The 16,868-nt window shown below is 41.5% G+C and overlaps 1 protein-coding gene across 1 annotated transcript in view; it reads left to right on the top strand.

The window, feature by feature from the left end:
* The window catches only part of GRIN3A (glutamate ionotropic receptor NMDA type subunit 3A), a 68,309-nt gene that overhangs the window by 23,105 nt on the left and 28,336 nt on the right, over positions 1–16,868 (top strand). Inside the window, exons 2-3 of the mRNA XM_059836481.1 lie at positions 2,010–2,614; positions 8,303–9,350. Coding sequence (XP_059692464.1) covers positions 2,010–2,614; positions 8,303–9,350 — 1,653 coding nt within the window. The remainder of the gene's footprint in view (positions 1–2,009; positions 2,615–8,302; positions 9,351–16,868) is intronic.

Genomic DNA, 16,868 nt, shown 5'->3' with positions numbered 1-16,868 from the left:
AGAGTAAATTTACCTGAATGTCTCATAACCCCAGAAAAAAAGTTTGTTGTGATTCAGTTTGCAGAGACTAGTTTATTCAAACCAGCTTCCCAAACTTACTATGCACAGTGCTTTATTTCCCTCCTAAACTTATCATGTGCTTTAATAAGTAGGCAATGCTTTCCAGCTCAGAACTCAGAAATTCTGCACAGGTGAGCTCCTTGTCCTTAATCAAAGAATCATCCCTCTTGTGTCTTGCTGGCAGTACATGATCTGCATCGATTGTGGACAGTGTTCTGTTTTATTAGCTTGTTCTTGCATCTTGGAGAAAAAAAAAAAAAAAAAAAGGCCCACAGGTACCAAACCCAAGAGATAACAAAAAGAACTGAGAGCATCTTCAATTACAGCATTCTTTTTATCAAGCTCTGAATTTAAGCTATCTGGAAAACAGATGATGAGTTCATGTAGCTGCAAATTAACACAATGAGGGCTTGCTGCTTATAGCCAGTACATATCTCTTCAGGGTTTGGGGTTTTTTTGTGATTTCAGCCCTTATATATTTGTTGGAGAGCCCAGGGTTTTATTTAATAAAACCAGTGTAAATTGACTCATTATCTTATTATTCTGAATCCAGAATGACGTTTCTAAGATCCATACAAACTGAAGCCTGTTATTATCAGTAAAGTACTTTTAAAACCAAAATTACATTTTTTATTCTTTTTGAAAAGGTTTGGTCCCTCACATAATACACATTAACTACTGAGGGCATAAGAGAAGGATGAACAGACCTAAAGTGTTTAGTAACATAATGGATAAAAAGATAAAATCCAGGTACATGTGTTGGGTAATATTCAATTTGAGTGAACATGAATACAGACAAATGCTGACATAAAGTCACAATGAAAATCTCACAGACCAAAAGGTGCACTGGAACAGACATGACATTTTTTGGACAGTCTCATGGCTGGAATTGAATGCCAGTGTAAAGTGATACAACTTCTTTAGGAAAGCTACAGTGAAGATTGTCAAGTCCTCAACTAAAAAGCAAAAGTTGGAATAATACATAATAGGCTAGCTGAAAGCCTGGTAGAAACATTTTTGTAGGGCAGAGAATTATTTCATAGCAAATGCCAGAAATTGCTTGGATTCTTTAACTTTTTTTGTTTTGTATTAAAACTGTAAATAAAAAATATTTTTAAGACCAGGGAAAGGAGAGGAATGAGAGTAAGAGAAAAGAATGATCAAATAATAACTACTCACTTACTTAAGAGAACAGAGGAGTTAGCTTCAAAACCTCCTTCCTTTTCTGGAAAAGATAAAGCCAAGGGCAATGGTGTTGGGAAGCATAATGGGTCAAGTTCCATAGTAGCATCAATGACATGGCAAAAATTAGTATGAAATGCTTATTTATCAAACGTTTTCCAGCTCAGAAATCAGAGACTGCATATCTTAGCCTCTTGTGCATTGAGTAACTTGTCCTTTGTTTTTGGCAGTACATGATGTGCCTTGGTGGTAGACTGTGATCCATTTTATTAGGTTACTCATATGTCTGTAAAAAATCCCCCAACAACACAAACACAAAAAAGAGCTACAATCAAAACAACTGAGGGGTTTTCCTTACATTTTTAAATTGTTTACCAATGAACCTTTCAGCATCCATTTGTAAATGGGTCAGTAAATGAGCTGAACTTGAGCAGTAAGGAAATACCTTTTCATATCCCTGTTAGGGGTGCAAGGAAATCTTTGCTTGAGAATGCTTTGAAATCCAAAAGGACAAGTGGGTAGAAAGAAGAGCATATTCTCAGAAACAGGTTCATTGATGACTTCTGCAGTTGAGTCAAACCAGCAGAGGAAGCCCATGAATCACGGTCCATTTAAGCTGGCTGGGTGTAAATTTTCCTGTTGCTCGCACAGTTCTATTGTTTGGCAGGTGGTTACTTTGAACCAAAGGAATATATAAAAATGAATCAGACTCATTAGCTTGTGTCCAGTACATTTCTGATCATTGTCTTTCATTTTTATAACCACAGAACCCCCTTCACCTGCAGATGAGCTTAGAAAACTCACTGAGTTCTGACGCTGATGTCACTTTCTCTATCCTCACCATGAACAACTGGTACAATTTCAGCCTGATGCTGTGCCAGGAGGAGTGGAACATCACAGATTTTCTCTTCCTCACACAACAGAGCTCCAAGTTCCACCTGGGGTCCATTATAAACATCACAGCAAACCTCACTTCAACCAGTGACCTTCTGAACTACTTGCAGTTTTACCTGGAGAGCATCAAAGACACGACGTCGACCATGGTGATGTTTGGGTGTGACATGGAGAAAACGCGGAGGATTTTTGAGATAACCACCCAGTTTGGTGTGATGCCTCCAGAGCTGCACTGGATTATTGGGGATTCACAGAATGTGGAAGAGCTGAGGACAGAAGGTTTGCCCCTCGGTCTCATCGCTCACGGCAAAACAACTCAGTCGGTCTTCGAGCACTACGTGCAGGATGCCATGGAGCTGGTGGCCAGGGCTGTGGCAGCAGCCACCATGATCCAGCCTGAACTGGCTCTCATTCCAAGTACGATGAACTGCATGGACACAGAAGAGAGGAATATCACTTCAGGCCAGTATTTGTCAAAGTAAGTTTTGCCCTTTTTTTTTCCCTTAGGTAATATTTGCTGTACTGCAAGAAAAATAATTTTCTTCTCCCTCCCACCATTCTCTGTGGGTTAGCTATCATGCTGCTCACCCTCCCTCACAAACACGTTTGTTTCAGTATTTTCTCCTGCTTCTTTACTTCTGGGCAGATAATGAAATTTTAACTTTGCCACGGTGGGAAAGAAGCCAGAACTTCAAGATTCTGGTAGAAGACACTGTTCCACAGAAGTAGAGATCACATAGTAAACATAGGCTAGGTTACAGACTGTGCTCTTGCAGTTACATTTATTTATGTAAGGTGGGCTACTGTCAAATTCTCTGAGATTTTGAGGTACAAAGCACAGAATATTTGCACTGTCTAAGCCCTCAGACAACATAAAGATGTGTAGTAGCCCTTGATAGTATGCTTCCGTGGAAAAGACAGGAAAAAGATGCACCTTCATCTCCTCAGAGGGTTTCTTCTGGTGAGAGCACTCAAAAGTACAAAGTGCTGTCTCTGCAGCATGTCACTATGTAGAAGCTATTCCCAAAAACTACTTGTGTGTTCCTGTTTACAGTTTTAACATATGAGTGGAAAACTTGCATGGTTCTTTTCAAAAATAAGCAAAAATGTCTTGGCTAACTACATTAATTCATCACTTAATCTACATCCAGCAGCTGTTGCATGTTTTCCCCCCATTACATCTAGTTTTCAATTTAAAGATTTTTTTTTTGACAGAGTTAAAAAGAGTTAAAAGTTCTTGAGGCTTTTTTTGAAAAACAATTTTTTCTTGGATATGTCTGCACAATAATGAATATTAAATTAACAGCACTGCTCAAAACACAACCATTTGAGACCCAACATTTCCTTAGTCCCCCTGTCCATTCAGAGTCAAAAACTCTCTGTTTCCAAAGAGTGGAAGCGGGCTTGGGAAATAAACACTCACAATACCCCAGTGACTTGTGATATTTATTTTGCCACATTATTCTGGATATTTTAACTGAAAAGTAAAAGTCAGGAGGAGCCTTCTTAGAGTAACAAGAGGACAGCAGTTTTATGAATAGGGTTTTTGAGGCTAGAAGAAGAGATTAAAAAAAAGGAAAACAAAAATAAAACACTTACATGTATTCATGAAAAAGAATTCATCATTGATGCTTTCTTCAGAGAGCCATAAGCTTTTGTTATATTTTGAAGACAATATGCAATTTCACATCTGTGAAATTTCTTTTTCCTTCATATTGGTAAAGGTATTGTGGAAGTGAAAGAAAGAATTGTATGCTTAGCCCTGTTTTTTTTTTTTTTTCCCTATACATTTGCTTGTGAATACTATTAAAGGGAAAATAGCAGGTTAGAGAAACCCTTGTCCTAAATCAGTGCAGCTGTTTTTGCAGAGTTTGTGCGAGACAGGTACCTGACAGCCAGAGCTGATGTGTTTGCGTCAGCAGCACAACTATTAACTCTGAGTGGTGCCATTAATTTCTCAGGCATGACATGCTGATGAGTGGCTTCACTGGCCCATCTCACCAGGTGATTTTTAGGCGTTTTTAGCCCCCAAAGATGAAAGTTTTGTCTGGTGCTTAACTGCTTTTTAGTAATGAGTGCATTTTTCTGTCTGAATGAACCCATATGTCTCGGTGGGAAGCCTTGTGGCTGCCGTGCATGGGCATGGAGAAGGGGATGAGGGAGAAGAAGCAGTTCCTTCCCCTCGCCTCTCTGCAAAGGGTGGATGAGCAGCAGCCCCACTCTCTGGCATAGGCAGAGCTGCTTCTGCCAGCACTGATCTCATACCTTGGCTATGCAGGCATTAAAGGGAGCCCAGGAGCAGAATAATGAGCTAGTGCATGGCAAAGCATGCTTGTGTCTGCATGGATAGGGGTATAGATGTACAACCCCCTGAAGATTTCACTTGTAAGTCACTGTCCATTATTCCTCTTACAATGAGATTGATTCCCTCATCTATTCTTGCCTGCTCATGGGAGCATCCTTGTTGATGGAGTAAGGCATTAAAATTTCAAAGCCTCATCTGGTCTTACATCTTTAATTAGTCTTACAGCTTTAACTCAGCTTCTTGGGTAATTTCATCAACCTGCTATTTCATAGATCCATAAAATCACAGAATGGTTTGGGTTGGAAGGGACCTTAAACATCACATCATTCTACCCCCTCCTATGGGTAGGGACACCTTCCACTATCCCAGGTTGCTCCCAGCTTTGTCCAACCTGGTCTTGAGCACTTCCAGGGATGGGGCAGCCACAGTTGCTCTAGACAACCAGCGCCAGGGCCTCCCCACCCTCACAGGGAAGACCTTATTCCCAGTATCCCATCTAACCCTGCCCTCTGGCCATTTGTAGCCATTTCCTCTTGTCCTATCAGTAAGAAGTCTCTCCAGCTCTGTTAGAGTCCCTTTAGGGCCTGCAAGGCTACTAAAGTTCTCCCCAGAACCTTCTCTTTTTCCCTGCCAATCCTAGTTCTTGTCTCCAGTGAGCTTCCCAAAAAGAGAGGTGGAATGACCCAACCATCAAGCTTGAGAGAAAATAATTTCATTAAGTCATTCTTAAATATACTACAAAGGTACTGCTACTGGAGAGTGATAGTACTGCTAAGGGTCTAAGGAGTATTTGTTGTAACAAAGCACATGAGAAACAAAGCTGAAATGAGCAAATGACACGCTTTGGACTCATTGTTCAAACTGAATTGACTCTGATAAAGCTTTGATGCAGTTATCATAGACTGTCAGTGTGAACGTCAGCTCCCATATATTGACACAGCATCAAGAAAATTCATTCAGCTGTCAGACTTGAGGATCTGGCCCTTCACCTTCTGAAATTTGTGCAGGCTGTCTTGCCATGCAGATCTGTCAGTAGCCCTTCTGAAGCAGTGCTGCTCAGATACTGCCAGCATGTCTGTGCAGTATCCAGCACTTGTAATTCCCAGAGATTCACACTGGAGATTTCTAGTTTAAGTAGTGTAGTCAGAACCTCTTACTTGTTTCCTGGAGTTATTGAGTAAAGGAGTTTTCACTTGAAGTTGCTGGCATGAGTTTCACTGGTGCTGCTCGCAGTGCATGCAAATGCTCAGCAGCCGCAGCTGCTTGCGTATAAAACAAAGTGCTGTTAAAATGCTTCTCCAGCTTGGTTCCCATCATCTATTTTGATTCCTGTTCTGTCACTACAAAAAAATGCAGAACATGCAAATCAGCAGCAAAGGTAAGCCGCTAAATCTATGAGGTGGTGAAGTTGGACGTTCAAATGCTGCTAAATCTCTCTCAGGTACCTGCTCCTAAGAGAGCCACAGCTCAGGTCCAGAGGGCTGGTTCTGCCCTCCTGGGGGTGCTAACTTCTACTGCACGAGTCAGGGAACAGCATTAATTCCAGTGGTCTCCTTCCACCTTCAGAAAATTAATGTAATGCATTGTTCCGTGGCTCCAGTTACTCCCAAAGCACGTGCTCTGCAGCTTTCTCATGCCCAGTCATGCTGTATTAGCAACATGGGGCCAAATTCACGAGAACTTTGCAAGCTTATTCCACCTGAGGACTTGTCTCCCTCCGTTTCTGGCATTTTTGTGAACTGCTAAGTCTTTTGAGCACATCTCCTAAAAAAATTTTCACGCAGGTCCATCTACACACATGGAATGGTTTTACTGTTGTCACAGTGATGGCTTCTGCCTGTATGCCCAGCAAGGCTTGTAAAGAAGTTGCACAATTTTTTACAGAGACTGAGGGAGATAAAAGTAAGAGAGAGATAAAAACCAAACAAGTTTATGGGCACATAAACCTTCCTTTAGTGCTAAAGATTGCCTGCTCCCATAAACTTTGTCTTGATAGTGTTTACATACACAAACAGGGAAGTTATACTATCAGGTAGGAAGCATGGATTAGGAGCGAAGGAGTGGGCAAACAGTGGCAGATTCCACTGATAACTGGAGCTATGGGGTTCTTTAACAGTGGACTAAATAGTAAAGGATTTAAATCATGAAAACTGCATTTATGGTTTATATACATTTATATTTATAAACACCTTGTCTGCGTTTTTAGGCGTGATTTCCAGACCCAAGCTAGCACATGTAGAGATCATCTGCTTTTGAGAGTATTGTCTGTGTCATCTTTCTCCCAACTCAACTTACTCAAAGGAGACTGAGCAAGAACTGTGAAGCTGCCTTAGAGAAGGCTATCACAGACACAACCACACTCAAAACTAAAGCATTTACTTTCATAAACTTACCTTTGCAAAGGGCTAAAATTTATATGACCTTGAGACTTAAACAGTGCAGAGTTTTAACTGCTGAAAGCCCATCAAAAATCATCAAAAGTCATCAAAACAAAGTGTAGAAACCGGACAGAAGTATGGATGTACACACACTTGCAATTGATTTATCGTTTTCAAATCAATTGAAGGTTATTTTTTATCCTCTGTAAGTATTGATAAACAGTTAACTCTACTTTAAAGTTTATGTCTTCCTTATTGAGGCTGGAATGACAGGCTTTATACTTCTTCCAACGCTTACTTTCATCCAATTCTCAGGATTAATGTGAAGTGCTATATTCTGCTAAGACAGCTGAGTAGTCTGTCTTCTGAATGCCTCTTACTGAAAAAATTGCACGTGACTTGCCTTGCACCATATTAGCAGCAATTTAACTCGGTTGTTTTTAATGGAACCAGTGTTTTAAGGCTTGTGCAGCCCCTGCCAAACGCATAGCAGCTCCGCTGTTAGCAGCGTGCAGTTCAGCTAGTCATGGTGCTCATACTGAAAGGGATTTTCTGCCTCAAACACTTAATTCCTACTGAGTTCTCAGCTCCTTTATCCGTGTCATTTTTAGCCTCTTTGGTGATGTCTTGCCAGAAGCTGAATTCAACAGGCTCAGAGGACAACTACTAGCAAACACTGCCTTCCAATGCAAAGGAAATACACGACTTTATTGTCAGTGTCTGGAATAGTAAAAGCCTGGAATTCTCAATGCAAAATGTGCAGTGCAAAGCTGGCACATTTCATGAGTTCTGCTTCAATGGCAGCACTGCACTTTTAAGAACATTACTTTTGCACATTTTTTTAAAAAACTGCTTTTTCAGTTTGTTTTTTTTTTTTTTGTAGGAATTAAGACTGACTGTCCTAGAGCAACCATCTTTCACTTTCTTCCCTTACTTTATTCTGAAGTGTCTAACAGTGATTTACCAATGACAAATTTGCATTTTGGAATCCAGATTGGTTCACTTGAGAGTGCTTGAAAGCTGTTGACAGCACTTCAGTAGCCCCTCTTATGTAAGCTAGATCTTACTGAGATTATAGCATTTTTCTTGGAAGGACATTTCATACATAATTTCCACTCTTCCATTTTCATATGTATTTTTATCTAGGAAAGTGACTGCAGATCTGGTGAGTTCAGCTTAGAAGTAACCTGTGTTTCATCAGTTTGTGAGGCAAAGGTAACTGAAAAAATTACTGTTCTTGTACTCATTTTTTCTAGTAAGTAAAAAAATACATCTCTCCCTAGGGGTTTTCGTTTGCATTAGGTACGTCGGGGAGCCTTCCCATATAATTTAGTCATAAATTATGTGGCTGGTTCATTGTACCATAGAATCTATGTTCTATTAATGGTCCTGGTGTTCAGCAACATCCTCATCTACTCTCTTCAACATAAATTCATGGTTCACCTGTATGCTTCTGATTCCCCTGCTTTTTTCTCTCCAACAGGTTTTTAGCCAACACAACTTTTGATGGTCTCAGTGGCCACATTAAGGTGAAGGGCTCATCCATTGTCAGTTCGGAAAATAATTTTTTCATCTGGAATCTGCAGCATGACCCTGTTGGAAACCCGATGTGGACGCGCCTGGGGAGCTGGCAAGAGGGGAAGATCATCATGGACTATGGCATATGGCCAGAACAGGCACAGAGACATAAAAGCCACATGCAACACCCTGCCCGGCTGCACCTGAGGGTGGTGACTCTGATTGAGCATCCCTTTGTCTTCACAAGGGATGTAGATGATGAAGGTCTTTGCCCAGCAGGGCAGCTGTGCCTGGACCCACTGACCAATGATTCAGGTGTGCTGGACAACCTGTTTGAAACCCTCCAAGGGGGCAATGACACCGTGCCCAATGAGCTGAAGAAGTGCTGCTATGGCTACTGCATCGACCTGCTGGAGAAGCTGGCTGAAGATATGAATTTTGATTTTGACTTGTACATTGTTGGGGATGGAAAATACGGTGCCTGGAAGAATGGACACTGGACTGGGCTGGTGGGAGACCTTCTTGCTGGTACAGCTCACATGGCAGTGACATCATTCAGCATCAACACTGCCCGAAGCCAAGTGATTGATTTCACTAGCCCTTTCTTTTCAACCAGCTTGGGGATTTTGGTGAGGACCAAAGACACTGCAGCTCCTATTGGAGCCTTTATGTGGCCACTTCACTGGACTATGTGGCTGGGGATATTTGTTGCTCTTCACATCACAGCCGTATTCCTCACCTTGTATGAGTGGAAAAGTCCTTTTGGAATGACCCCTAGGGGAAGGAACAGGAACAAAGTGTTCTCCTTCTCCTCTGCCCTCAATGTCTGCTACGCAATCCTCTTTGGAAGAACGGCTGCCATCAAACCGCCAAAGTGCTGGACTGGAAGGTTTTTAATGAATCTCTGGGCTATTTTCTGCCTGTTTTGCCTGTCGACATACACAGCCAACCTAGCTGCTGTCATGGTGGGAGAGAAGATCTATGAGGAACTCTCTGGAATACACGACCCAAAGGTAAAGCCTGTCTGTTGTTATTGGCTCAGCCTTTTCTTCTCTCCACTCAGAATTCACTGCTGCATAATTTATTGTTTCTAACAAAATCAGAAAGTAATCTTTGTGTAAAAGTGTGGTTGCAATTACTTACAACCTGGTGGCATTTCAGGAGGAAAGTTTGGTGAGATAGGACTTTTAAACACGCTTAGGAGTGTAGAGGGAAGGATTTAAAAGGTTGAAGGTGAAGAGACAGATGAAGTATTCTGGTACTGTCCACTGCAGAGAAGAATAGTGGGTTCCACATGCAGATTAAGGATTTGAGTTCAGTTTCAAGTTTCCTTTGATTAGACTTGTTTAAATCAGTTGGATGATTCAGGCCATCATGAGGTCTACTCAAACAAAACAACTGCACAGAACGAGACGAAACCATTGATCCTCTCTAGGCAGGATTTTTCGGGTATTTCACTGGTCATAATGCTGCTGGCAAAGGCAGTGCTGGCAAAATTCCCCGTGAATGCTAAATGAAACGTAGCAAAACTGAAATATTTTGAGAAATCCTGCCTTATGCTTCAAAACAGTGGAATTCACTTTACAAGTAGTCAGGCATTTGATTTGTAGTGCAGTTTCTGCTGGGGAGCCATCATGGGAGGAGATGAGCCTGTTGTAGATAACCCATCTGCAAAGAGCTCGGACTTGCCAGAGCTCCCTCCACCTGCTCTCTCTCCCTTCCCAAGAGGTCTTCAGTTGGAATTTTAGTCCAGTCCTTTTCTAAGACTATTCTTAATTTATTTGTCACTAAGTAGTGATCAGGAAAACAAGGGGCAGAATGTCTTTTAGAGAGAATAGATGGCTGCAGGTGACACCAGATCGTCCCCTGCACTTGACAGCCACTCCAGGGGACACTATGGCAGCAGCAGATTTCCCTTGCTCATGTGGCACTTTCTGCAGTGAAGGTGTGATTGTATTACCCACAGTTTTGTACTCGTGACCTAACTGCTGGTACAGAAACCATCCACCATGTGTTTGTCTCAAGGGACTGAACTGATAGATTGTTCCACTATAAAAAAGTAACTTTACTAACATAAGTACAGGGCATAGATCTTGCTTTTGTAAACTGTGTGAATAAATGGTACATATGCCCCTCCAGACAGCAAAGGCTAGGCTCCACCTGTTCCATTAGTGAAACCTCACAGCCAGGCTGATGACCAGACAGTTTCAACTGTGCAAGTGCAGAGCCTGACTCACTCCCTGAAATGTTAACTAGATGGTTTCTACCAAATATGTTATAAACAATGAACAACAGTTTTGTGGCTGACCCAAGGTGCTCTAAAATTGATTTGTGGCTTAAAGCAAATTGCTTCTAATAATCTGCCATTCTCTTCCCAACAAAAAATATCGTAAATATTGCATTAATATCTTCATCAATATAAGGTGTAGAAGTCCATTATATATGGTTTCCTCAAAGCATTCTGAAGAAGCAGATGAGAGCTTTCAGCTGAATTTCCCCAGCTCCATGGATATCTCTGTTACACTGTTGTGTGAAGCCACAATGTTGGTTTGAAAATGAGGTTAGCCTTCTGCTCTTTGCATGGGCATCTCCTCATCCATCAAATCAAATTGCATCAGATTAGATCCTATTTTCCAGCATTACTGCTGTGACCACCTGCAGTGTTTGTAAAACATGTTGGGAAATTCCTGCAGCTCCAAGGAAAATTAAATTATTCTAAAGCTGTGCTGTTGAAGCGTAGTGCAGAACATTGAAGCATGTCAGGTGCTGCAGACACAGATCTTGGTCCAGAACAGAAACAGCAATGACTTCTGGTTAGCAGCCTCGGTGATTCCATTACATCAGTGGGATTACTAGCCTTTCCTAGAAAAGCACTTCCCTGCTTTATGGAATAAATCTAAGCCTCTGAGTAGTTACCCGCTCCCATCATAGGAATAAGACAACACAGATTTTAGGAAAGAAGAAGATTGCCTGCCATTACATGAGCTGCAGAGTAGTTTTGTGTGTGTCATTCATGCATTTGCCTTCAAAGTCTTAGTCTGAAAGAGTAGATATAATAGAAAGTACTGGTTTAACCTTGCTCACACAAGAGCCTGAGCTATGGCTATTCAAAGTTCTCTATAAGAGTTAAAGCTTAGGTTTAGGAAATATTTGGGCCACAGCAGTCACGCATTTACAGGCACCTCTTTAGTTAGCTACTTAAAGCATTTTTTATGTGACTAAAAGATGTTATGCTTGGGTTTTTCTTCCCAGATATGTTTACCTCTCTCTTTTTAGTGGTGGAGACTCATTTCAAAAAGAAGGCAGCAGGAGGGAGAAATAACCTTTTTAATTTAAATATACTTCTAAACATCCTTCTGTGCTTTCTGTATGCATGTGCCCTTTGTACTGTGCCTTTGAAATTTATTTAAGAAACAAAACCCAAAATAGAGAAGCAGTTTTCTCGAGGTGATGTAAGACATGTAATTTCTTCAGGCTGTCAGCCATAAATGGCAAATCCCATCTAAGGTTGTGAACAGTCAGGAAGGACAGAATTAGAGCTATCTCAGTTGGACCTTTAAATGCACTAATGATATAGAAGAGAATATAGAAATATCATCAAGCTGCTTAAAGGAGGAGCAGCCAGCGAGACAGGAACCAGAGCAGAAGGAAAGCAGTGTGAGGAATGAGAATTAATTTACTGGAATATGTCTAGAATTTGGGGAACTTGCCATGTGTTTTGTGTGTAAGAATCTTAACCAGGCCAGGTCACTAAAGCCACACTCCTGCAGTGTCCATCAAAGGTGGCTGCCCCCTTTCCTAGGAGGTACAACAGGAGCCAATAAGTTGTAGAGATCTTAAAGCAATGTCCTGCCACCTTAAAATCTAATTCTTCTAAGAAAATGGGGGGGTTTGGGCCAGAGCTGCCCCCTCCCCACTCATTTTCTAACTGTACAGGTTTTAGACATCATCTCTTGCTAGTGGAAATTGGCAGACACAGCTTTTGTGTCCACTGGAACACGTTCTGCCTCCTGTTTGAGGACAAGGAGACAGGATAGCTACAGGATAAATGTGCCGGCTGCCCAGATGGATCATGCATCCATGTCCTGAATCTCTCTTAAGAAGCTCTCTACAGTATATGGCAAAGAAGCTTAAAAGCTTGTCTACAGACAGAGGACATAGAGAAAAAGCATTGTATTTGTATCATTTCCTTTACTTTTATCTCTTCCCTCATCTGAATCACACAGGCTCATTTCACTTTTTCTCCTTATGTCACCTCTTAGGTTGCACAAAAATATTATACAATTATTCTTTGTCAGAGTGCCTGGCAGCCAGTTACTCAACCAGAGCTGAGTTCTTTCCAAGGTTCAGATATTCCTCCTCCAGGCATGCAGGCCAGGAGCCTGCCTTGGGGATGGTCTGATGACAGAATCACAGAATGGTTTGTGTTGGAAAAGACATTAAAAACCACCTGGTTCCACCCAGCTGCCATGGGCATGGATGCCCTCCACCAAGTTGCTCAGTTATATATATTTTACTCTTTGGTACAGCCAGGTGTACATCCTAGAAAGAAGATATTTTACTCAGCAGAACAGCTCATGGCAAGGGATTCTGCAGGATCCCCCTCAGAGTGGAGTTTTTTTTAGTGGCAGAGGGACCTGAATGGCTTTTGGGTATTTCATGCAAGAACACATATTGGAGATGCACCATGAGGTCCTGAGTGTGTTGGGTTGTTCAGGTTATCTGAGGCCAAAGAATTCTGGAATCCCATAGGGCAGAAGAAATATTTCAAATGTGCAAAGATGGAAGCAAAAAGCAGCAGAAGGGAGAGGAGCTGGGCAGATTTTCCATAAGGCAGTCCGACATCTGGCCTTCCTTTCTGAAAAAAGTGTTGTTCTTTCAACAATTTAATGAGGGTTTTGGGTGCTATCCACCTGTTGTGACTTTTGTGACACCTTGACAGCTTTTTTTTCCCCATCTTTTCTACACACTTGAGTAGCCATTTACTCTGGTTATGTTTTTACTACTCTGCATCACTTTACCTTCAAAAACACCGCTGTCAGTGGCAAAGTTCCTTTCTGCATTATATTTTGACATAAAATATGGAAAGTATTTAGCTTCATTTAACAAAAAAAGGGCTACTCCTTTGGGTCCCATCACCAGCAATTTCGCTGCATTGTCTCTCTTAACTTTACATGCCCTCAACAAAGAGATAAGATATTATTAATCAGTCTACTATACCTTTGCAGTTATATTTTGTACAGGTAGGCTGTTGTTAAGGAACTGGCTTCAGGACAACATCACCTAAATCATTCCCTGGAAGTGCCTCCTTCTCTCTGCCATTAATGATGGTGTTTCCATCTCAACTCACCAATAAAATAAAAGTGCCCCAAGAAATAGACTGCAGACACCTACAGTCACTCTGGCAAGTTCCACCCAGCAAGTCCTTCAAACAGCCTTGGTGTGCATTGGGATTAGTCCCCAGAAATCTCTGATCTTCTCCTGGTTCAGTGCCTGAAGACTTGCTCTTATGAGGTGGCCATATTTTTATTACAAAACTAAGCACTTTGAGTGATCCAGGCAAGGTATTTCTGGTTGGCAAGGTCTTGTTAATCAGGAATTCCGTATGTTCAACCACCCAGATATTTGTATCTCCATATATAAAACATGAGGGTGCAAGCTCTCATTTCTGATTTATGAGCATCTCAGTTAATTTAGAGGCCTTATGGCCCTTATTATATCAGTTGAATACTTTGTGTTATTTGTATTGAAACTGACCAGAAATAAAACTGGCAAGCAATTGCAGATGAGCTTTAGCAACACCAAATCACAGAAAAAGAAAGGTCAAGCCTCTGTATAGGTGGTGCCTCATTAGAGGCATGATTCAAATACTCCTTCTTTTAATGATATTTTCCATCGAGTTCAGCAATTTCTAGAGTGAGGCCAGAACTGTTGTGTGTTTATTGGTAAATTTTCTTCCTTAAAAAGGAATTTTTGTAGGAATTACACTAATGGAAATTACTGCTGTGGTCTTTCACTGCAGCAGCCTGAGATGAATCATTATAAGGGGCACCACTTGAACTGCTATGTGTTAAATAGATAATAAAGTAGCATTTATTTAAATATGCATTAAATGCATTAAATTGATAGCAAAAATCAATTTACAAACTCAGTGGAATTTAAAAAAATCTTATTGCTGCCATGCGGTTTAGTATTTGTACAGGGCCACAGGGTTCTTTTTACAACTAAAAGAAGAAACTACAGAGCATGTGTTTCTGTGGAGGAAGTTACTGGGCACAGGAAGGTCATGATTCCCAGCACACACCCTGCTAATTAATACATGGTGCTTTTCTGAGTATTAATGAGTCAGTGAAGGATTTGAACTCAAAAGGACTTTCAGTGTCACAGAGAGGAAAGTGAAACACTCTCAGACAAAAGCAAAATTGAGTATCCAGCTCCAGCCAGAATAAAGAATTGCAGAGCTGTCTCGTACAGGAATGAAAGGCACCTGCAATTTATGGAGGTGCAGTCTTGACTTCTTTAGCTTCCCCATGCAATTTATAGTGTGAACACTTGACTTGTTTAGCTTCCCCATCACCTCATTAAAGATTTCTTGTTAAAGTTACAGCTTGGGAGGTTCAGAATCTGTCCAACTCAGATCTGCTTCATTCTGCTGATACCCATTTTATCAGACAATGCCTGCAGTGTTCTGCAAATCAAGTTTCCTTTCCCAATGAAACATGTCTTTATGCCTTCTTGCCAACAATTATCTTTTTCTTATCTTTGCACGTTAACCCTTACTGCTTGAGGGCTTTACCTACATGCATTGCCTCACTCTGTCACCAGCTGCCCTGGCCACTCTTCACCTCCCCTCATTGTTTCAGACAAAGATTTTAGGGGTAGGTGTGGAAGAGAGGAGGTCCTACTGTCTTCATTCCATGTGGTGCAGGTTCTGAAGGTTGTTCTTCGAACACCAGAAGGAATCAATGCGTTCTAGCATTTTCCCATCTATGTGGGTGTCAGTTTCTTATTCTCAAGCTAAATACCTAAATGTCATGACATATTTTGGAAAAAGGAAAATGAGTCCACCACCAGAAAAAGCACCTGCATCATAGGTGGGGTTCAGACCCTTGCAAGAAATAATGCAAGTGGAGAATTACAAGAAGAAGTCACTGAAGTAACTGGCAAAAAGTGGCAGAGAACAGTGAAGGTGCACAAGCTGATCCTACCACCTGACAGGTGGAAGGTCATTGTGTAGCTGACTTAGCAGCATGGAGAATGTTCATTTCTGTTCACAAAAGTCACAGCCATGGTGATCTACAGAGACCAGAGTGCAAGTCTGGCTCGCCCTCCTGGAGACAGAGGTCCTGCACTGATCCACTGGATTTCAGGGATGACAACAGTCCAAGTCCTCTGGAAGAAATAGTGGTTTTCACTGAGTGCATTAAGATTTGACTGAACACCAGGTAAAGTCAAATACCAATGTCTATATTTCACCGTGCAAGGGGCCAGGGCATCCAAATATGGCCAAAATTTTTCTTTTACATCACATGCTTAGCACACCCTTCACTGATTCCAAGAAGGAAAAAATCCCTTTCTGTTCCCATGTTGGATCTGTCTGTAACACAGGACCCCCTCTGATTTACCTTCATTTGATGCTGTTGACCCAAAGCAAATAGCAAATAGTGTGTTGAAGAAATGAGGGCAGTGCAGGTAGACAGTTCCACCACCTACAATTGGAAACCTCTTCATCCTGGTAACTCACAACCCCTTTACAACACAAACCCATTGTTAGTTCCTTTCCTGGACGGCACAGAGCACTACTCCTGCCTTACAGGTTTAGGCAGAGCACTGTTTCCAGCTCTGGCACCCAGAGGACCGTTGCCACATGGCCAGGGGGTAGGAGAACTGACCTTCACAACCAGCAACAGCTGCAGCAGAAGGATTTTTTAAGAAGAAGGATTTTAAAGACAATGGTTTTGAGGATGGTAAACTACCTACACTTAAAGTTGCTGCCACATTAGATTTCCTCCTTCAGCCCTCAGATGCTTGTAGAAATCTGTGATAGCTTTTCATCCAGAGGCTGGAGACTCAGGATGGAAGGACAAGAGGAATTCTCTAACCAGAAATCTTCTTTGGTATCTCTTTGGTAGCTTGAACGTGTTCTCAGCCACACAGCTCTTCTTCGCTTGCTTTTAATTTGAAAAGGATTTCACCTGCCTAACAGCGCATTAGCCATGTTTTACAGGGAGCAAGCAGAAGAACATGCTGGATGAAGTGAGTCCATCTGGAACATCGTTACAGCTGCTCTCTGCTGAAGTGGAATTGGAAGTGGTGATCTGCTGCCTTTTGGGAATTACATCCCTTCTTTTCCCTCAGTCTACCCTTTTTTTTTCTTTTCTTAAAATATTTTACACTTTCTACCTTACAGTCCTCAGCTCTCCCAGAATAAGTCACAGCTTAGAGATACCTCTGTCCAGAAAACTCTTAGAATGCTATTAAGAAACAGGGATAAACACACCTGCAAGTTCATATTCTCCAGAGTGCTCTTC

The sequence above is a fragment of the Haemorhous mexicanus genome, chromosome Z (genome assembly GCF_027477595.1).
Source record: "Haemorhous mexicanus isolate bHaeMex1 chromosome Z, bHaeMex1.pri, whole genome shotgun sequence".
Lineage (NCBI taxonomy): Eukaryota > Metazoa > Chordata > Aves > Passeriformes > Fringillidae > Haemorhous > Haemorhous mexicanus.
Note: the sequence above shows the minus strand (reverse complement) of the source record. Positions and strands in the feature narration are given on the sequence as shown.